Genomic DNA, 21,100 nt, shown 5'->3' on the forward strand with positions numbered 1-21,100 from the left:
TGGGGAGGTTGCAGCAGTTTGAGAGATGGCTGATTTGAAGAAACCACGTGATGACTCATACTTCCTCTAAGAGTTAGGCCCCAACTATTTGTGCCTCTTCATTTACATTTTGCACATACAGGGATGGCGGGTACGAGGTAAGACTGCCGAACTCATCTGTTGAGCTTTTAGGCTCGTATATCTGTCAAAAGTAATTTTATTCATATCTGCGGTCACCTCTGGAAGCATTAATGAAATTTACATTTAGTGTGACTGAAATGCTGACAGGTTTAACGTTTCTTCATTGACTAACATATATTTCTGCGGTCTTCTATACATTTAAAGAACAGACATCTGCTTTTGAATGACATTATCCCGTTGGGAAAAACAGCAGAACAATTTGATTTTCTTGTTTTTATGTGAAGCTGTTTTATAAAGACCTCATGCATGACTAAAGTACCAGCTTCCGTTGTTTAGACGTTTCAGTTAGTTTCCGGTTAATGAAGCCTCTTCTGTCTTTCACTTAGTTCAGGGTCCATTAGCAGGATCAGATCATTGTTGCCTTTCTAGTGTGAATAAATTATTAATTAGCTTCAAGCTGAAGATTTGTATTTTTGCTTGATTTTATGAAGGAGGAGAAGACACTGCGAATATAAAAACTTTCTTCAAAGCAAAATTAATTCCGATCAAATAAATTGAATCAATATTCTATTTTAAAAAGTAATAACGGAATTGAAATCATAAGGATCAATATATTACATGAGGGAGTCAGGGCTGCTCAGTGTAAATCACTTATTGCTTCCTTATTGTTTCTCTCGGAAGAATAACGTACTGCAGTTAACGTTCTTCTTAATATTATTGAGAGGAATGCACTATACATCTTTATCTGATGACAAACAGAGGAGAACAAAGAGTACGAACAAGCTGTCAGGTTGCACTGGATAAGTAGATGCAGGAGAGGAATGAGCAATGACCAACTGGCATCATGGTGAGATAAAACATACCAACGGTAACTGAGGACAAATAGGGGCAGAGACAGGAACCAGCGTTAAGAACGAAGCCCTGAAACCAACAATGCCGCTATAAAAAGTGAAATCTTTTGGTGTTTGACATCAGATGTTTACATTCACACCAACAAATCAGCGTAATCATTTCCTGTTTTACGTCTGTCGGGATTATCAGATTTGTTTCCTAAAAAACAGAATAATGACCAAATTTATTTAGAAAATCTTTAAAACTTTTTTTAACTGTAAACATTTACACACATTTGCTTAGTTTTTGGTAGCATTGCCTTTAAACTGCATGATTTGGGACAGAAAGGTTGAGTATTTTTCCAAAAGCTTCTCACAACAGTTTGCTGGAGCTTTGTTTCCCATAATAGAACTGGAGTAACTTACTCAGGTTTGCAGGTATTCTTGATTACACACCTCAATTCAGTTCTACCCACAAATTATCTGTGGGACTGAAATCAGTGCTTTGATATGGCCACATCAAACACTGACTCAAGATTTAATTTCCTGGCTGATCTTTGAGATTTAGCTTCAATCTTTCCAATAAATGTTATTTCCTCAGTTTTCCAGCATCAGGAGACAGTTTCCTGCATCAAGCATGTGTTGCTGAGCCGAGCCAAACTGTTCTAACCAGCCCAAAGGATATTACCTCCTTATATCAGTATTGCAAAAACCCAATGTAGCCTAGCACCGCTTCTAGCAAGAGCAGAGGCCCAGACCTCTCGATCTCTCTGCAATAAATGTTCCCTTTATCTTGTATTTTAACAGTGAGGGTTCCAGCAGGAGGGAGCAAGAAGGGAAGTTATACATATTTTGTCAGGCCAGGCAGAGTGTTGCCTCAATTAGCACAAAGGCACTTTCTAAATTTTCCGTCACACCAAAATACTTTAAACTCTGCGACACAAAATTTGTCTCCTTCCTGAACAATATGGTGGCTGGACATGATTCCCATGGGGTTTATATTTTCTTTGAGTATATTAATGTGGCAACTTCAGTAATAGTATTATTGATTGATCTGAATTTGAAGAAAGTGATATATATTATCTAAAATAATTATCTCTCTCATTGTTCTGTCATTTATCATATTGAAATAACTTTGTAAATTATAAATGGCATAAAACAGGAAACATTTATTTTGATTTAATGTCAAACAGTGAGGGAAAATTTTGCTTTTTATAGAACAATGTATGTAAATGTCTGGTTTCAGCTGTTTGTCTGAAGTGGTGTTCTGTTTATACCAGAGCAGCACCAAAATCTACCAACAGCTTCTAAACACATTTCTTTCTTTTTTTTGATGCAAAACTTTAAGATGCTGGATGTGTTCAACTGAACTGAATGAAGCGCAAGAAATAGATTCATTTAAATAATTATAACTGTTTTGTTAACTTAAAATATGAGGGAAGTATCTAAACTGTGCAATTTAAACATTTAGGTTTGCTGCATCTGTAGTTTTTTGAGTGTCCAGCTTTACTAATATTATGATTTTGTTTTATTTTTCCTGTGTGTATATTAGCTTTTTATTCTGGGTGTCATTAACATACTTGCCTTTTGGACTTCCTGTGTTGCGCTGCATTGCATATTTCAGTCTGTTAAGGGTTGTCCTGTGAATACCAGCCCAGTAAGGCGATGGTATTAGGACAAAATAGAAAGGTGTGAGACGAGCTCTGACATTATTGAACAGCATGAACTCTGCACATATATGGAATGTAGGGTTAGAACAATCCAACTAAACTACCAAGCAGAATTAAAGAATAAGGAAGACTAATAGGTTATGTACAATATAAACAAGTTGATTAAAGATGATTGGAAATTATGACCAAAATGCAATGTTTATGTTTGAGAACCAAGGATTATCTTGAAGAATCTGGAAGTGAAGTTAAGTTAGTCTTGAAACTAACTCAGGCAATAATTGGTATACCTTTAGACAACCATTCACAATGCAAGATCAGATAAAATATTATTTTAATAAAATAATGTTTTAAATAATGATCTGCTGAATAAAACCAACCTTCTGGATGACTAATTCTCAACCGTGTCTCATTAGCTGCTTTTATTTATTCAAATAATATTTGAAGAAATATTATTATTAAGGGGATATTTTGGAAACGAGCCAAATCTTTCTGGAAAAATGGGGCTTAATGGTGTTTACTTAGTTATCAGATTTAGTAAAATGATGTTTAGGGACTATTATTCACTAGCTTGAAAGCTAACAACCTTTCTGTTAAATACTCAGTAGCAAGCACGTGTTCTTACCGGTTAGCAGTTGAGCTAACAAAGAAGCTGATAGCTTAGCACCAGAATCAAACACATACCTTTAAAATACCAGGGTTAATATAAGGGTTAAAATGCATAAGCGCGGACGGCGCGTTATGAGCAATGTTCTGTTTAAAATCACCCTTTACATAAAGTTTGTCTTAACTTTAAAAAACATACAAAGAACACAAACTGTGCTGCAGATAGCCTGCTAGCACTAAAATAGCCGAGTTTCACAAAAACAAAACTTCATAAAATTAAAAACGTTCCGATCATTTCATCCTAAATCTGTCTCTGCCCAAAACACCTAACCTCATGAACCGTGGTGAGGAAACATTGTCCAAGGGCTACGTTTGAAGAAACGTCCACAGTCAACAAGCGGTTAGCTTTCAGCTAACCTGACCTCTGTGCTGTGGCTTGAAAGACGGCTCGTTCTGTCCGTCAACCAGCTGTTCATTACCGCAAACACGGTGATGCAGGCCGTTGTCCTTCCTTCAGACTCGTCTTGTAGAAACAGCTTCTCTACTGGGGACTTCTCTGCGACACAGTTTTGCTTCTGCGGGGGTTATCTTGTGCATATGTTTATGTGCTGAGGAACATTTGTTTACAAAACATTCATACACAGTTTTGTAAAACTCATATCCAGATATGTTCAGTTATAGAGGTATTTATAAGCATTCTTCAGAGTACTACTAATGCCAGCCCAATTTGAAAACCATATAACTCTAAACAATTCAAGGTTCGGACCCTTCTGTTAGGAGCCATTTCACATAAGAGGTTAGGGCTTCTCATGGCCAAAGACCCTGCAGGAGATGAAGTGTTGCAAATCAAACTTTCATCAATACGGTTAGATCAGTCCAGAGTCCAGAATCTAAGGTGGTTTTATATTCTAGTCAGTCAGTCATTTTCCATACCACTTCTTCCATAGTGGGTCACGGGGAAACTGGTGCCTATCTCCAGCAGTCTACATGCGAGAGGCAGGGTACACCCTGGACAGGTCACCAGTTCATCGCAGGGCCACAAACAAACAATCAAGCGCACACTCATTCACACACCTAAGGGCAATTTAGAGAGACCCATTAACCGAACAGGCATGTCTTTGGACTGTGGGAGGACACCTTCTTATAAAAATTTTATTAGCTGGTCTCCTGGGTAAACAAATGTGATGCATATCTGTGACATAGGATTTATTTGATATTTTTAGATATCTTGTTCCTCATGTTAGACTGTCAGTGGACATTTAATTTTTACTAACGTTTTCTAATTAGCTATTTTCAAGTGTTTGTTTACTTCAGAGCTCCTGTGGTGAGACTTTCTTGCATTTGTTTTGCATCTGTCAGACAGATGGACCAGTGTTGTGTAAGTGAAGTGAAGTGAACTGAAGTGAAGCAATCAAAGCTGAAAACAGGAACCACATTGAAAGAGCAATAAAATACAGCCTATATTGTTAACCTGCTGCTGCATGTCTGTGTGACATGACCCATTCAGCTGAAGCTTAGAACCACCTCCATTTGGGAAAAACCTGAACACAGGGCAACATGGTGCTTGAATGGTAACTAAAAATTAGGACCTGAAATCAACGATTCGTATGAAAACAGAGAGGAAGATGGTCAATGTTAGCCTAGCTCCTCAGCAAAGACCTCCCTTTTTTAAACACTGTCAGCAGACCAACATGTGTGTTGATGTTTTGCAGCTGTACGTGCTGACTCAGATACATTTTTCAAAAATAAATTATAAAGTTAATCGTGTTATAGGTGAAGTATTATTAGAACAATATGACACATTTCAAAAACTTACTGAAGAGTGTCCAAAAACTCTGTGGGACAAAATATTGGTTCCTACAAAAAATCCCAAAACATAACATAGAATTCAAGTCAAATAAAAAAAAATTTAAATTTGGGGATTTTACACGATAGGTTGCTGTATACTTCAACAGTCTCAATACGTTTTACCTCAGTTGTTTAGATCCGACAGTGTGTGGTGCAGTTAAAGTCCAGTTCATTTCTTTTGTTTATGCTTGTGTGTAAGGAAATAAACTAGAAAAAACATATCATGGTCCATTTGTCTCTTGTTTTGACCAATTTATATTTCAGACTGACTAGAAAAGAGCATTTACAGTTTTATAGCCTACATGTTAACGCCCTTGACATCAAAACAATCATAGAAGAGTCTCTGATGGGTGCAGATATTTATTTCTCCTTTTCAGAGCATCCAGGATAATCCTTGCATCTCCAGAACATTTTCTAGTACCATGGAAACTACCAAATATACATAAATGGATGGTTATACAGAGTCTGATAAACACGGTTCCAAACATGACTGAATGCATTTACATATTTATACTTTATGTGATGTCTTCACTTTTACTAAGGAGATCCATTTTCAGGCTGTTGTTAAGACTTTTATTTTAGTGCTCCTTAACACAGCTTACTGTTCCTTTGTAACACATGCTACCTGTCTCGCTACTCAATCTTGTCTCCTATGCAGTTTCTCTGCTGCCGAACTGCTACTGCCTCAGGTGGCGTGGGGGGGGTTAACACTCGTACACATAAATAAACCACTGAATCAAGAAACGACACTTTCTGTAGCTATATATAGTCATAAAATGCAAAATAAAAGCAAATGAACAAGATAATGTTTGCCACAGTTAAAAAATCATAAAAACCAAGCACTTTTAAATAGAATAACGTATGTTTCTCACAAGTACAATTAAGAACAATATAAATCTATAACATGACATACCTTGCTTCGCTTGCCAAGGGTGCAAAACGTGTGCAAACATGTAAACGGTGGCTAAACAAATTAATTAAACATGCAAGCTCCATTGGAACCTGTCTGCAGCCCTCTGCAGTGGATGACAAACTCTGCCTTAGATTACCAGGCTCACCCTCCACACCGTAATATACATGTTACTGGACCAACAGTATTATGGGAGTCACTGTTTATATGTACAACCTCCATAATAATGGATACTGAAGTTGTTGCTTCTTTGTGCTCTCAAAAGTTCCCAATCAAAAATTCAGTTTCAAGGGACTTCATTGTTGAAAATCTGACCTCTGTTTACTCAGAGCACTCATGACAAGGTCCCAGACACAGTAGTATCTCTAGGTAGCTCTAGGAAAGCGCAGGCTCAAGGTAACAGGAATCTGGAGTAGATTTGCAATGCAGTCAGTTTTAAATGTTTAATTCCTGCCACTTATTTCATAAGTTCAAAAAATGTATTCAGTAAAGTGGGAGAAAAGAATAAAGAAATGAGAGGAAGCTGTATCAGAACAGACTGGAGCAAAGATACAACACTGTTTATGAAAAGTGCAAAACGAAATGCCTTATCCTGATACATTTCACAGATCAGGGAACTCATGACAAAGCAGAGCAAACCAGGAATGAACAACTAAATTACACTGACAGAAGGAAAAGAAACAGAACCTACCTGAGATAATTAGTGGAGACAGATCATTACAGAAGATAAACTGGAAGGGTTCTGACAACAGAGCTGAGCGGGTTAAAGCTGATTACAGTCAGGTGTGAGAGGAAGGAAACAAAGGGGAACAACTACATCAGTTAAGGGTGCCTGTAAGCTATTTTCAAAATAAAACTGAAGATTGTAGCAACTTACAAATGTTAACAGATCATGATTGTATCGACACATAGAGTTTAAACCGAATATTTGTCAGTCAGTCAGTCATTTTCTACCGCTTCTTCCATAGTGGGTCACGGGGAAGCTGGTGCCTATCTCCAGCAGTCTACGGGCATGAGGTGGGGTACACCCTGGACAGGTCGCCAGTCCATCGCAGGGCCTTAATATTTGTATATATTCTAATATTAGGTAAACGTAATATATACACAAAACATTTTAAAGTGCAACAAACTGTCACTGTAGATGGATGCATGTCTGTAGGTCACCTGATGTTTTATACAGATGTTTGAAGGGTTAAACATGAGGTTTGAGGTGTTAAGAGACATTTTTAGCAAATCTTTGACTCGGCTTCCTGTCTTTGTTTCTCCTCAGAATCACAAACCTTCAGAACGCTGTTAAACAGGTGCCGCTGATTCAGCTCCCTCAGCACAGCGCTGCAGCACAGGGAGCTGTTCAGATGAGGATAAAGAACTCTCAGAGCTCCGGAGACCGCCTGAGCCAGTCCAAGTCCATGGTCCTGCAGGACTCCGACCTCCCTCAGAAGCCTGTATGTAGATCAAACAGAACTAAACTGATCCTGAACTGTTTTGTTCAGGTTTTAAATCTTGTTTTTCTTCTTCAGTTGTCTCGGCATCGCAGAAATCAGTCTCAGCATGGTGTGGCTCTGACGGTAGCAGCAGCATTTGAACCACTGGTATGTCTGAAACTTCAGATGTTCCCGCACCTTAAAAGAGCTGTTCTCATTGGACGGTTTAAAATCCAATGAGAAAAGTTACCTTTCATCCAACTTTACACTTTTTATTTCTATGACAGTTTTTTTATCTTCTAAAGTAGTAAAAAAGGTATTGCATTAAATGTTGTGAGGATGAAATAGCTGAGAAGTAAATACTATACGGTTCGCCTCTTGAACTTTTTCAAATTTTATTAGAACCACAAACTTCTGTGTGTTTTGCTGGGATTCAATGAGATAGACCAACAAGAGTCTGAAAAGTTTTGTGTGCAATGGTCAGAACCTCCTGGGTCAATACTTTGTAAAACGCTCAACTGCAAAACAGCTGCAGGGATTTTTGTGTGTGACTCTACCAGTGTTGCACATCTAGAAACGCTTTTTTCCAGTTTGTGCAACATAGCTTAAGCTGTGTCATAAAGGATGGAGAGGGTTTATGTTTCTTTTCACATGGATACAGCTGACATTTAGGAAACATTTTTTTAAATGTTTCAGAGATAAACTCAAATGCCAAACTTGAATAAAAATCTGTGTAGAATTTCACCGGCTTGGCTCAGAGATTACAAAGCTGGAAGTGAGACAGGGGTCCTGGTGGGGTCAGGATTAAAAATATCGAATACATTTTAGGGCCAGAATAGCACCCAAACAGGAACTAATAAACACATTAATATTCGGATATTTAAAGCATCTGAAATGTTCATAAGCAACACGTTATGAAACTGCTTATGAGCTAAAAACAAGTATGCAAGCAGCCTGGAATCGTTCAGTTTCTTTTTTGAGTGTGTGGTCTACTTCTCAAATAGGTTATGTATATCAACATGGAAGTGTTTTTAGATGATGTAATAACTGAAGCTAATTTTGCTGTTAATGCTTTTGGTGTTGTATGATGCCTTACAGAAACTCTTGTTTATGGTAACTTCTATTTAACTATTCTATTAGCTCATATTTAAACTAAATCCACATGGAAAAGCTACACAAGTACCACAAACAATTATGTATAAAAGTACTCAGATGATGAAGATGCTATGAGATTACTTTTAGCTGACTGAATATTAAATTATTTCCTTTTTAGGTCTAAACATTGAAGATGAAGGTTGATGAGGTTGTATCAAATAATTGTGAGGAATAAACTTTGAATGATCTACACAGCGGGCTTCATGGTGGTGCAGTTGGTAGCCCTGTTGCCTTGCAGCAAGAAGGTCCTGGGTTCAATTCCAAGCCAGGGGTTTACATGTTCTTCCCATGCATGCGTGGGTTCTCACCGGGTACTCTGGCTTCTTCCCACAGTCCAAAGACATCCCTGTTAGGTTAATTGGTCACTCTAAATTGCCCCTTAGGTGTATGAATGAGTGTGTGCTTGGTTGTTTGTGTGTTGCCCTGCGATGGACTGGCAACCTGTCCAGGGTGTACCCTGCTTTTCACCCGTAGACTGCTGGAGATAGGCACCAGCTCCCCCGCGACCCACTATGGAATAAGCGGAAGAAAATGACTGACTAATCTAAACAGCATCACCAGCTAATGGTTTTATAAGCTTAAATTTCTGCAGTTTTGTAGATGAACATCTTGCACCTTGGTACCTTTAAGCAGATCGCTCTTAGGTGCATGAATGCCAAACCACCAGCAGCAGTAGAGTAGCAAACAAATTAAAATACTTGGCCTCACTCCAGAAGAGGGACACTTGGCAGCTCAGGGTTTGACTGATGCCCAGAGTTGTAGAGCTGGTGGTTTTGGTGCACTCTGGACCTTTAACAAACAGCACAAGGCCTTTGTGGTTCTGTACGCGGTCCTTAGGTCAGTAATGTTCTGATTGCTCCCAGGTGGACCTGAAAGGTGAACACCTAAATGTGGCTAAGATCTCAGAGAACGGTAAGAAGCAGAGGAAGAACTGGACGTCGATGTGGACTGTGTTGACAACAGATGAGCTGCTGCTTTATAAAGACAAACAGGAAACTGGTGTGGTATGAAACTGTATTTAAATTCACCTACATCACCAGGATCGACTCCAGATTGTTGACCTGTTCAGCTCTTCAGTATTAGCCATTTGCTACGTTGGCAGCAGGAAGTGCATTACCCCCTCATGTTGTGTCCAATGTTCACTGTGTTTAGAAAACAGGAAGTAAAACAGATGTGGTTCAGCTTTGTGGGGCTGTCATTGACTGGACAACGGAGAAGTCAAGCAAGAAAAATGTCTTCCAGGTAACTGCCTCTGAGCCACTGTTTAGTCTGAAGGCAACCAGTGGATGTTTAGAACTGAGTAGTAACATGTAGTTACCTTCTATCTGTCCCAGATCACAACAAACACAGGCAGTGAGTACCTCATCCAAGCTGACAATTACTCCACTGCCAGCAAATGGTATGATGCGATCAGAAGAACTGTTGACTCATCAGTAAGAAACCACACCAAACAACCACGATCTGGTGAAATAGCTTTCCTTTATAAACACGAATAATGGAGAGATGTCTCGCTTCGATTTGTTCTTTTGGTTTAGACTAAAGAAGACAGAGGCTTTGCGTTGCGGAAGTCCAATAGCTCCGAGTTCCTGCCCAGGCACAGCTCCTTACCTGGACATGGGTCAGCCTCGCCCAGCATGAAGCAAAGGAACCCAGTTCACAGACGCTCCATCAGTAAGTATAAAATAAGATAATATGCTAATACATTAGGTTTAAGGCAAACTCTAATTAGTTACAATCAGAACACTGGTAATTATGCTAAAACATTTAACAGTGTTCATGAACAAAACTGTTTATAGACTAAGCTGAAAGAAGTGACCATAAATAGTTCTGCGTGGTCATGCAGTGACCTATAGTTACTATGGTGATATTAAAATAAACAGCTGGAGGATGAGACGGTGAGGTCAAGTTATTACAGAGCTAAACTAACCTTTTATCAATGTTAATGCTTAGAAATGTATTAGTAAAACCTATCCAATAGTAAAAATACTCTAACCTGCGTACATTGTTTTATACTCTACCTACCTCTACTTATTTAGGAGATTTAACATCACTTAATGCTTTATTCTCCATAAGCCCATCTCTGGATCCTACTGAAAGCAGCTATCTGTTCTGACCCAGCTAAGACTAGATGCTTCTGTAGCAACATTTTATTTAGGACCGAATGTAGAAATAACGGGGGCAGAAATAAACGCAAACTTTGTACCTTAAGGAAACTGCAAGAAAATAATCAGTAAGTTGTGATGCATTATGATGGGCGCCCATAGACAAGAAAGCCTGAGATATCTGAAAACTTGCAATTTTCCAATTGTACCAGAATCTTTCCAACTACTCAAACACATTTCTTAGGTTAAAGTGAGGGTAAGAGTTCCCTCTGAGTTGATCCACAGCAGCTGGATGTGGAAATCAGACAGAATAAGTGATTATTATTTTAATATAACATCTAATTCATTTCCAGACATGTTTGGCAGCTCAAAGCTGAAACACAGCGCCTCAGACAGTGCAGACAAGAATGGAGTGAAGAACAGATTAAAGAAGTTCATCATCAGACGCCCGTCCATGAGGACTCTGCAGGAGAAAGGCCTCATCAAAGGTTCTTACGTTTTAAAGAATATTTCTTCAATCAATCAATCTTGTGATGAGAAATTAAAACATCATTAAAACAAAGTACATAGAGAGCATGGATGGATGGATGGATATAAATTGGATTTTTTTGTCTTTGAAAGTGCAGTTAAACAGAAGCCGTTTACAGCTTGGTGAACTGAAACATAATTTTATTGTGTAATATTTAAAATGTCTAAGAAATTAAGATAAAACTTTAGATCTCAGGAGCCTCAGCAAAAGTATAAATTGTACTCTGTACATTTTCTCCTTTAAATCTTAGACCGAGTGTTTGGTTGCCACCTGCTGACGCTCTGCGAACGTGAAGGAACCACAGTTCCAAAGTTTGTAAAGATTTGTTTAGAAGCTGTTGAGAAACGAGGTACGTTCACTGGTAGATCAATTCTTTCCTTTCCAACTCTGCCCATCATACAGAGTTGACTGGTCAGTCAGACCATAACCATCTAAAGCAGCTAACCCAGAATGTGTCGATCCGCTGACTGAATCCAGCTTTTATTTGTCCGCAAACTGTTTCATTTTTACAGGTCTAGACGCAGACGGGATCTACAGGGTCAGTGGAAATCTGGCCACAATCCAAAAACTTCGCTTCATTGTTGATCAAGGTTTGTCTGGAAGAAAATGGGTTTTCATTATCAAAATTATAAAAATAAAAAAAATTATAAAAATATTATTTAATTTCCCTTTGGAATTAATAAAGTATTTTTGAATTGAATTGAAAATATAAAATCCAAATTTACAAGAGAAACTACAATGAACTACAATGGGAAATGATCTTTTTTTAGAAGATTCTGTAAAACAAAGCCGCTCTGACCATTGCACACCATACTTTTCAGTTTGACACGTTTGATCATAGAAAAGATAATTTATCAATTAATAATATTTATCTGAGGCCCAAATAATCTATAAACTGTGAAACTCAATTAGCCTGTGCTGCTCAGAGAGTATTTGGGCTTCTGAACGTTATCCTTTCTTGGTTCGGTACCATCTGTCTGACCCATTAACACATACTGTGCAGTATGTGCCAGTGGTTTGAGGAATGTGAACATTTCTTGTACCATTATCCTCCTCCTTCAGCCGGGTTTCTGTGAGACAAAAGCAAATCTCAGCAAAGCACATTTATTCTTGTCTGCTCAACTGAAATAGAAAAATCTATTTTTATGATTTTCATGATTTAGTTATTTTGACTTAGTTTTTAATGTGTTTAATTTTGAGTAAGGGTTGGGTAACAGAAGTGAAGAATTTGCAGAGAGGGGTGTTAAACTTCAATTCTGTTTTCTGTTCTGGACCCTAGATTGTAATATGGAGGACATATGTGTTTACATAAAAACTGTTTACAAATGAAACATGAATAAAATAGAGAAAATCTACAGTCTCCAATTACAATTGGATGACAGCTTTCAATGACAAAAACTCGGTGGCCTGAACTAGACGAAACGGCTACATCTCTCAGACTGAAACACCAAAATCGTGTCCGTTCTTTCCCAGAGGAAGAGCTGGACCTGGATCACAGTCAGTGGGAGGACATCCACGTCATCACAGGAGCTCTAAAGATGTTTTTTCGTGAGCTGCCAGAGCCGTTGTTCCCATTCAGGTTCTTCCAGCAGTTTGTGGAGGCAGTCAGTGAGTAAATCCTGAGAAATAATCATCTTTCTATTTTCCTTTGGGTCCTTATATCTAGACTCTGTCAGATAAATTCAACTTGAGTTAAACAGCAAGGAAATCTGCTGCGGCTATGTTAAAATTAGATCAGATGAATGAAAACTCTTAGCCATAATTCCTTTCCCTCGAAATGCTTAGATGAAGATGTTGAACTGACACTGCTGTTGTTGTTCCTTAACAGAGATCAAAGAATCAAAACAGAAAGCGCAGGCTGTGAAGAAACTGATCCAGCAGATGCCAAAACCCAACCATGACACCTTGAAGTTACTCTTCAGCCACCTGCAAAGGTACATCTGTTGTAAAAAACAATGATTGTTCACACCAGAGACACAGGATGAGCAATTTAACCTCACATGTTTGTAAGTATATTAGTTGATACATCAGCCTGTGTGTAATTAATCTAATCTATATAATATGTTTCCCTTAGTGAATTAACTAACTGAAATAAACGAACTTCCAATAATATTCAGATTTATCGAAAATGACTGTATTATGATTATTATTATTAGAGCATATTACAATTGACTCAGAGCATGAGATTGCAAGGACTCTTTTTTGGCCCAAGATGAAGACGGGTAATTAGCCTCTTGGAGTCACTGTGCAATGCCTCTACCCATACCACTGCTGACTACACTGGTGTTTCTACCAACAAAGCATTTTACCTTGAGCTAATCTGGACCGTCACTTTTAAATCCTGAGCAGAGTTATGCCACCTACTGTAAGTGGGAAGGGGTTATCCATGTGTCAGCCAGTATCAAATTCTCATTCAATGTAATTTGTCTTTAAAAAAAAAAAAAGAAAGAACGTTGTGTACATATACAAACTATATATATTTACATATATTTGCATATTAAAATGGAGAGGTGTCAAGGGAAGAGTTTATTATTCTCTCTGTGGGCTAAATTTCAGGTTGATTGCGATGAATGAAGGAAATAATGTTGAATATGCAGTTTTCCTAATTCAAACCTAGGACATGGTTCTGTTGGAAATCCACACAAGTCTTTGTACACAAACCCAAACCTCTGGAACCAAACCTGAACTACATTTGACTCTATTAGAACTCAAAATGACACCACATCAGATCTATATCTGACCCAAAGCTGAATAAAACACCTGAACCAGAACTGACCCGGACCTGACGGTAACATAAATTAAATCAAAACAGAACCATACACCGGACCCAGTTGACCATGTCCTGATCCTCACTGTTCTGCAGGAGATTAACTCCATCCAATAGCTCCACCTCTTTCCTCCATATTACGTTTTAATTTATGTTCTGCTTTTTTCAGAGTTTTGGCTTTTTCAAGGAAGAATCTGATGTCCACTCAGGGTATCGGTATTGTGTTTGGGCCAACACTGATGTGGCCTGAGCTGGATGCAGGAAACATGGCAGTTAACATGATATACCAGAACCAGATCGTGGAGTTCATCCTAATCGAGAGCCAAGAGATCTTTAACCTTGACAGGAAGTAAGAAGAGCAGTAAGTCAGATGAGAATGATGGACTCAGAATCACAGTGTTTGGTTACCTGGAGTTAAAAGGAGTAAATGTATTAAAATGTTTGTTTGAAACTCATCCGATGGTCTTTTTTTGAAACATAAACATCTGAAATTAATCAAATAAAGCTGTAAATATTCAAATATTGTAATTTTACACTATAACTGTCAAAGCTACTTATTTTTCTTCTAACCGAATGTAGGTAAAAAGACAAAACATTTATTTTGAAATAAATGTTATTAGCATGTAATAAACAGACAGGTGTACATAATAACATGTTGCTGTCTAAACTCTATTTAGACCTGCTGTATGTGCAGTTCTCTGAAGATGAAAAGCAATAAATGTTACACTCTTGGTTTTTACTCAACATTTGAAGTTCTGAATTTTAACAACAGATCTGTCTCATCACATCTACAAACACAGACATATCAGCCTTTTAACGTCTGACTGAGGGTTTTAAATCTAAGCAAAACAATTCAGAGGCAACATATCTAACATCAGTAACACTTTATTTCTGTCACTCAGGAGACCAGAAGATTGTGCTTTAAATACTGGAGGAAAAATAATGACATCAACAACAGAAATATCAGCTATCAGTTTAAAGGAGGCCTGCAATTAAAAACCGTAAGAAATACAGTAACAGTAAAAATAAAGTAAAATAAAGAAATATATTACAGATCAATAAATAAATTACAGTAAAATTAATGCAAATATACAGTAAAATAATACAGTGGTATGATTACAGCATAATAAATACAGTATAATAATTATGTAAAGCGTTACAGAGAAATAGTAATTTAATTCCAGTAAAAATATGCATAAAAAAATAAAAAATAAAGTTACAAAATTATGCATAACAATTACATTAAAAGAAATATAGTAGAATAATAATAGTAAAATAAATACAGTATAATAAAGACAAAGTATTAAACATTAGGGATTGCTTTTTACAAATACCAAAACATGACAACTACAGCACAACACTTACTTAACATCTGAATCCCACAGACATAAAAACATCACAGTTCTAACTAGTTTATCTAGTTTATGATGTGTTTAGGTGAGTTTAGTTTACTGCATTTTGTCTGAAGGAACAGTAGAAACTATTAGGGACAGCTGAGGAACTCTCCAGCAATAACAATGAAATTAGAAATTAATAGAAAAAGTATCAAAATGTCCAGTAATAAAATATAAAATGTTAAAAAGGCAACACTGTTATTTGTATGTTTAAATACTCACAAAAAGAAAACTAACAACTCAAGACATGGCAACAATAATTAAGAAAAAATGTATTGTAACCCTGTAAAACCATGATGGGCAAACAGCTGAAATTATTTGAGGTAAGTTATTTTTTTCCAAAAAGGTTTATTTAGTCTTAATACAATTATATACTTGACTAAATAAAATATATATTTTACTGAATAACACTGATTTTAATGATTGAATTAAAAAGCAGTAATATCATTGTTATTAACTATTATTATAATAATAATAATAATCATTATTACTGAAAGTTGTTAGAGGGACAAAAAGAGGATAAAAAATCCCCAAAATTTAATTTCTCATCTGAATTTAAATAAAGACAAATACAAAGATCAGACCTGAGATGAAAAACTTTGATTTCTATTAATTTTATCAGGAAAGTGTCTAAAAGTTTAAAGTTTATTTAAAGATAATGATTGTAGCATTTTACTTTAATGCATCAATGTGCTTTATTTTGGTCATACTTGAGAGACAAGCAGCAGCAGAGGCTGTAGGCTACCATCTTCTAAAGTTCAGTTTTTAACACTGCAGAAGGAAAAGCTGAATAAACGGACTGGATCACACACAGTAACAAAAGATCATCTTGTTTTCTGACAGAAGAAGATCTGGGGGAGGCTGTTGAAGAGGAAAGTTAAGGAAATGAGGTGCTCCCAGTAAAGGCAGAACGGTGAAGACAGGAGAGTTCAGTAAAGATCTTCAGGAACAAAAAACTTGATCCAGTCAGCTGTTATCGGTAAAGACAGAAAGCCATAAAGTTTTATAAGAAAACGGAATATTAAAAACTAATGTTAATTTGAAAGAAAAGGATATAAACATTAGGTTGTTTTAGTTATTTATTTTATACTTCAGACTGCATAAAGGGTTTTCCTTCCTTTCTCTAATCTACCCTTCATTTAACAAGTTCTTATAAAAGTAGTCGCCTGTCAACTGCACTCACACTTATCAAATAACAGGTTTTATGAAGAGTTTCAATCTGGTTTTCCACTCCACCACAGCACCGAAACTGCCCTCATAAAAATGACAGACAATCTCCTGCTCTCTGCTGGCTCTGGTTTTTGTCCCTTCTCATCCTTCTCGATCTAAGTGCAACCTTTGACCCCCTCAATCATTCCATCCTATTAAACAGACTAACCTCAATCAGCATTACTGGTACTCCTTTAGACTGGTTCAGATCATAATTTTGTGCCGCACTATGTTCATTCAGATTCACTCTTTTCATTCTCGGTCCTCCCCCATCCCATTCATTTTCCTTGTTTCATTGATGAGAGCCAGGTCAACTTCTCCACCCAATCTAACTCCACACTGCCACCTTCCAACCTCACTGAGACAATCACTGGTTTTCTAAAATATTTCTCCAATGAAACTGTGAAAAAAAACAGAGCTTATCCCTGTCGTTACTAAAAACACTTTCCAAATTTGGTTGTTTTCTCCTCCCATTTAACAACTGTTTTCTTTCCCCCGCCCCTCGGGTTAAGAGTCTGGGTGTCGTCCTCAACAGCACACTTTCCTTCGCGTTCCACAACAATAATGTCATTCCGTCTGCCTATTTTGACCTTCGTAATATTAACCGTCTCTGTCTCTTTCTCACCCCCCATTCCACTGCCATTCTTGTCCTCTGTCTTGTGACATCACGGATCCTGACAGATCGCTACAGATGGTTCAGAACTCGGCCACTTGTGTCATCACTCAAACCCCTTTCTACAATCACATCACTCCCGTTCTGCAGCAGCTTCATTGGCTCCCAGTCAAATCTCGTATCATCTTTAAAATTCTTCAACCCTCTTTTAAAGCCATTAAGAATCTTGCCCCTTCATAATTATCTGACCTTCTACATGTCTCCATCCCCACACATTCCTTCAGATCAGCCTCTTCTCTTCTCCTTTCTGTCCCATCTGCCAGGTTTACCACCATGGTGGAAGGCATGGCCTTCAGCCACCTCTCCCTCACTGTTCAGAACTGGTCTGAAAACCCATTTTTTTACATTAGCACGTCCTTCCTTACTTCCGCATACATTTTTCTTATTCTAAGATTGTATTGTACTTCTATTTTAATGTTTGATTTTATTGTATGTTGACATTTAGCTGTACAGTGTCCTTTAGTGTCCTGAAAGGTGCTTCTAAATAAAATGTATTTTTATTATTATTATTATTAGTATGCAATATAAGCAGACATGAAGAGATATTAAACTGGCATATTTGTTTTCACAGTCAATATATATATAAACCTGTCAGGTTGATATATGCTAGCATAGTGTGAATAAAATCACACCAATGATTTGGTTGATAAAACATAAATCAGCAGGAGCATTATGTTAGTATAAACAAGTAAAACCCTTCCAATTATGTAAATTTACTTGTTGAGGAGTAACAAAGACCTTTCAGTCAAGTTTATTGATTATTTCTAGGCAAACTATGAGTAACAGTTCTTTCAAATATCGTACTCTAACATTTTCTTACCCCAAATGCAAACATCTCTACCTTTGTTGTTTTGTATCAGCCACCAGGCCCTCTCTCTGAATGTTTAGATCAGTTCTCGGACTTCTTAGAGGATTTATTCTTGTTCATGTCGACCTTTAAAGCTAATGCCTTAGTTTATCCTTTTATGCTCTCTTAGACTCTAACAGCTTTACTGAAAATGTTCAAAGACCTACTGTCATCATCCTCTTGATCTTGCGCTAACACGTGCCATGGTTTGCAAACAAAGGACAGTCTTTTCTAACTGATTGGTCTTGTTCTGAGCATTTGTAATAAACTTTGAGTTTAATCTGGTTTATTATTTTTGCTTCTTACAGTTAGTTTTTATCAGACAATATCGTAACATATTTAGAAGAAGTTTATTTAGAAAAGCCAGTTAAAGTCATAGCTCTGTTAAGCTCTTTACATAGTAAAGAAAACAAACTAATCAGAGTAATCAGGGTCAATGTTATACACTGAAAATGATTTTGACATTGTTTGTATTGTTTGCCCTCTGTTTCATATTAGAGACGTCTAATACACAGATAAATTACAAGATTGATTTTATTTCTGAATTGGCCAGTTCAGGCCAGAACTCTACAAATTAAATCGTTTGTGTTTGTAAACTATGAAATATTGCTTTGTCCCTAAACTGTTAAAATAGCTAAAATTTGTTTCTGACCACAAAAGCCTGATTCTTCAACTCCAAACAATCCTGTGTACTGTATGCATATATTATAAATTTGTCAACTGAAAATCTCTACGCCTTTGTGTTGCATCTATCTTAGCATTTAAGAAATAAATTTAGATCCAAGATTTAAAATGTATCTTTATTTACAGTAACTGCTGCAGTTGGTATCTTAATGCTAATTCATAAAACGATCAGAAAAATTAATGAATGAACAGTGTCTGGAGCTCTGTGTGGAAAACTGATGTTTTATTAAATTACTGTTAGGGAAAGATGTGGTCTGGAGGATATGTCTGAACCACATGCTGTAGAAAACAAGTAATTCAGTTTATCTTTACAGTTACTGTTAAATCCTAATTTCTAATTTTTCTTCATATTTTATTATACCTAACTGAGAGACAACACCTCAGTGCTGATATGGTCTGACTATAGTAAAGCATCAGCTGTTACTGACCTGGAGTCACTTGTGGCTTCACTGTGGATATTGTTGCTGTTGTTGCTGTTGAGCTGCTTGATGTCGGGAGGACTGATGGCGAGGGCTGGAGGCCACACCTCCTCTAATGGTTGGTTTAATTGACGGGGAAGAGGATGGATGATGATACTGGTGCCCTGCTCTAATTGGCTTGGCTGCATGGACACAGGAATCACATTAGTCAGTTAAGACCAAGCTCTGCAAGTTTCAGATTTATATTTAGTTGTCTGGAAGCAGAGGTTCTCACCAATCTGAGCAGTGTGTCCCCTCCTGTAGACGTTTTTGGACCGGACTGCCTCTTTGATTCGGTCGACCTCCTGCTGGTACCGTTTGCGGTCCCTCAGAGCCGATTCCTTGGCATTCTTTAGGGCCGTTTCCAGCACTTTTACTCGCTCTGCTGTGGCCCTCAGCCGCCGGTCCAGTTTGGGCAACTCACAGCGCAGATCTGCGTTATCTCGGACCAGCTGAGAAGACAGACTTAAATTTAATCCAGTTAAGCCTGTTTAAATGATGCGACCCATTAAACAGAGATGATTCTACATCAAACATCTAGAACCTTACAAACGTTACTGAACAAACATCAAGAACAAGGAACAGACCACATAGGTCAGGGACAAAATTGTGGCGATGTTTAAAGCAGGGTTAGGCAATAATGAGAAATATGTTGAGGTAAGCTTGATGTGGGGATTATTTTCTTCAGCAGGGACTGAGAAACTAGTCAGAGTTGTTAGAGAGGGAAAGTGGACAAAGAAAAATAAACTTAGAGAAAAGTGTTATAAATCAGTTACAAATAAACAATTTAAAGATCCAACACTTTCAGCATAATGTGATTTTTTTTTTTTTCCCCTCCTTGAACCGCCACCTTAACGTGGTGGAGGGGTTTGAGTGCTCGAATGATCCTAGAGGCTATGTTGTCTGGGGCCTAAATGCCCCTTGTAGGGTCTCCCATAGCAAACAGGCTCTGGGTGACGGGTCAGACAAAGAGCCCCCTCGCGGGACCCGGCCGGGCCAAGCCCGAAAGAGAGACGCGAGGCCATCCCCCAGTGGGCCCACCACCTGGAGAGGAAATCATGAGGGACCACTGCAAAGAGGATCCGGTAGCGGACGAAGATGGAGACCTCGATGGCCCGATCTCCGGATACTTAGGTTGGCTTTAGGGATGTGGAATGTCATCTCGCCGGAGGGGAAGGAGCCTGATCTTGTGCAGGAGGTTGAGACATATCGAATAGTCAGGGTCACCTCCGCGCACAACTATGGAAGCCATCTCCTCAAGAGAGGCTGGACTCTCTTCTACTCTGGAGTGGCCCGCGGGGAGGCGCAGCGAGCAGGGATGGTCTTGCTTGTTGCCCCCCAGCTCAGCCGTCTCGTGTTGGGGTTTACTCCAGTGGATGAGAGGGTCGTATCCCTGCGCCTTCGGATCGGGGACAGGTCTTTGACTGTCGTTTAGGGCTATAGGCCAAGCGGCAGTGCAGAGTACCCGGCCTTCTTGGCGTCTCTTTCGGGGGTGCTGCATAGTGCCCCTCTCGGGGACTCTGTTATTCTGCTGGGGGACTTCAATGCCCACATGGGAAATGAAAGTGACACCTGGATGAGCGTTATTGGGAGGAATGGCCTCCCCAATCTGAATCAGAGAGGTGTTTCATTATTGGACCTCTGTGCTAGTCATGGATTGTCCATAATGAACACCATGTTCAAGCATAAGGGTGTTCGTCAGTGCACTTGGCACCAGGACACCCTAGGCAGGAGGTCAATGATCGACTTTGTAGTCGTGTCTTCAGACCTTCGGCCTCATGTTTTGGACACTCGGGTGAAGAGTGGAGCTGAGCTGTCCACCAATCACCACCTGGTGGTGAGTTGGATCCGCTGGAAAAGGAGAAAGTCAGACAGAC

The 21,100-nt window shown here is 38.3% G+C and overlaps 2 protein-coding genes across 3 annotated transcripts in view; one reads left to right on the plus strand and one right to left on the minus strand.

The window, feature by feature from the left end:
- Nucleotides 1-16,331, plus strand: arhgap15 (Rho GTPase activating protein 15). 2 transcript variants are annotated; one of them, XM_047370489.1, is made up of 14 exons: nucleotides 1-137; nucleotides 7,252-7,426; nucleotides 7,502-7,573; nucleotides 9,424-9,564; nucleotides 9,713-9,802; nucleotides 9,895-9,993; nucleotides 10,096-10,231; nucleotides 11,016-11,150; nucleotides 11,442-11,540; nucleotides 11,704-11,781; nucleotides 12,665-12,799; nucleotides 13,020-13,125; nucleotides 14,128-14,319; nucleotides 16,196-16,331. In XM_047370489.1, exons 1-13 carry the CDS (start codon nucleotides 124-126, stop codon nucleotides 14,309-14,311), a joined length of 1,464 nt encoding a protein of 487 aa, XP_047226445.1. In that variant the 5' UTR covers nucleotides 1-123; the 3' UTR covers nucleotides 14,312-14,319; nucleotides 16,196-16,331. The 2 variants fall into 2 exon arrangements, with proteins under 2 accessions (XP_047226445.1, XP_047226444.1); XM_047370488.1 differs by lacking the exon at nucleotides 16,196-16,331 and having other exon boundaries at nucleotides 14,128-14,702.
- Nucleotides 14,828-21,100, minus strand: part of LOC124871288 (kinesin heavy chain-like) — a 23,034-nt gene continuing 16,761 nt past the window's right edge. Inside the window, exons 24-26 of the mRNA XM_047370487.1 lie at nucleotides 19,459-19,675; nucleotides 19,194-19,366; nucleotides 14,828-16,322 (exon numbers count right to left, since the gene is read on the minus strand). Coding sequence (XP_047226443.1) covers nucleotides 19,212-19,366; nucleotides 19,459-19,675 — 372 coding nt within the window. The 3' untranslated portion in view covers nucleotides 14,828-16,322; nucleotides 19,194-19,211. The remainder of the gene's footprint in view (nucleotides 16,323-19,193; nucleotides 19,367-19,458; nucleotides 19,676-21,100) is intronic.

This window comes from Girardinichthys multiradiatus, chromosome 7 (assembly GCF_021462225.1).
Source record: "Girardinichthys multiradiatus isolate DD_20200921_A chromosome 7, DD_fGirMul_XY1, whole genome shotgun sequence".
NCBI lineage: Eukaryota > Metazoa > Chordata > Actinopteri > Cyprinodontiformes > Goodeidae > Girardinichthys > Girardinichthys multiradiatus.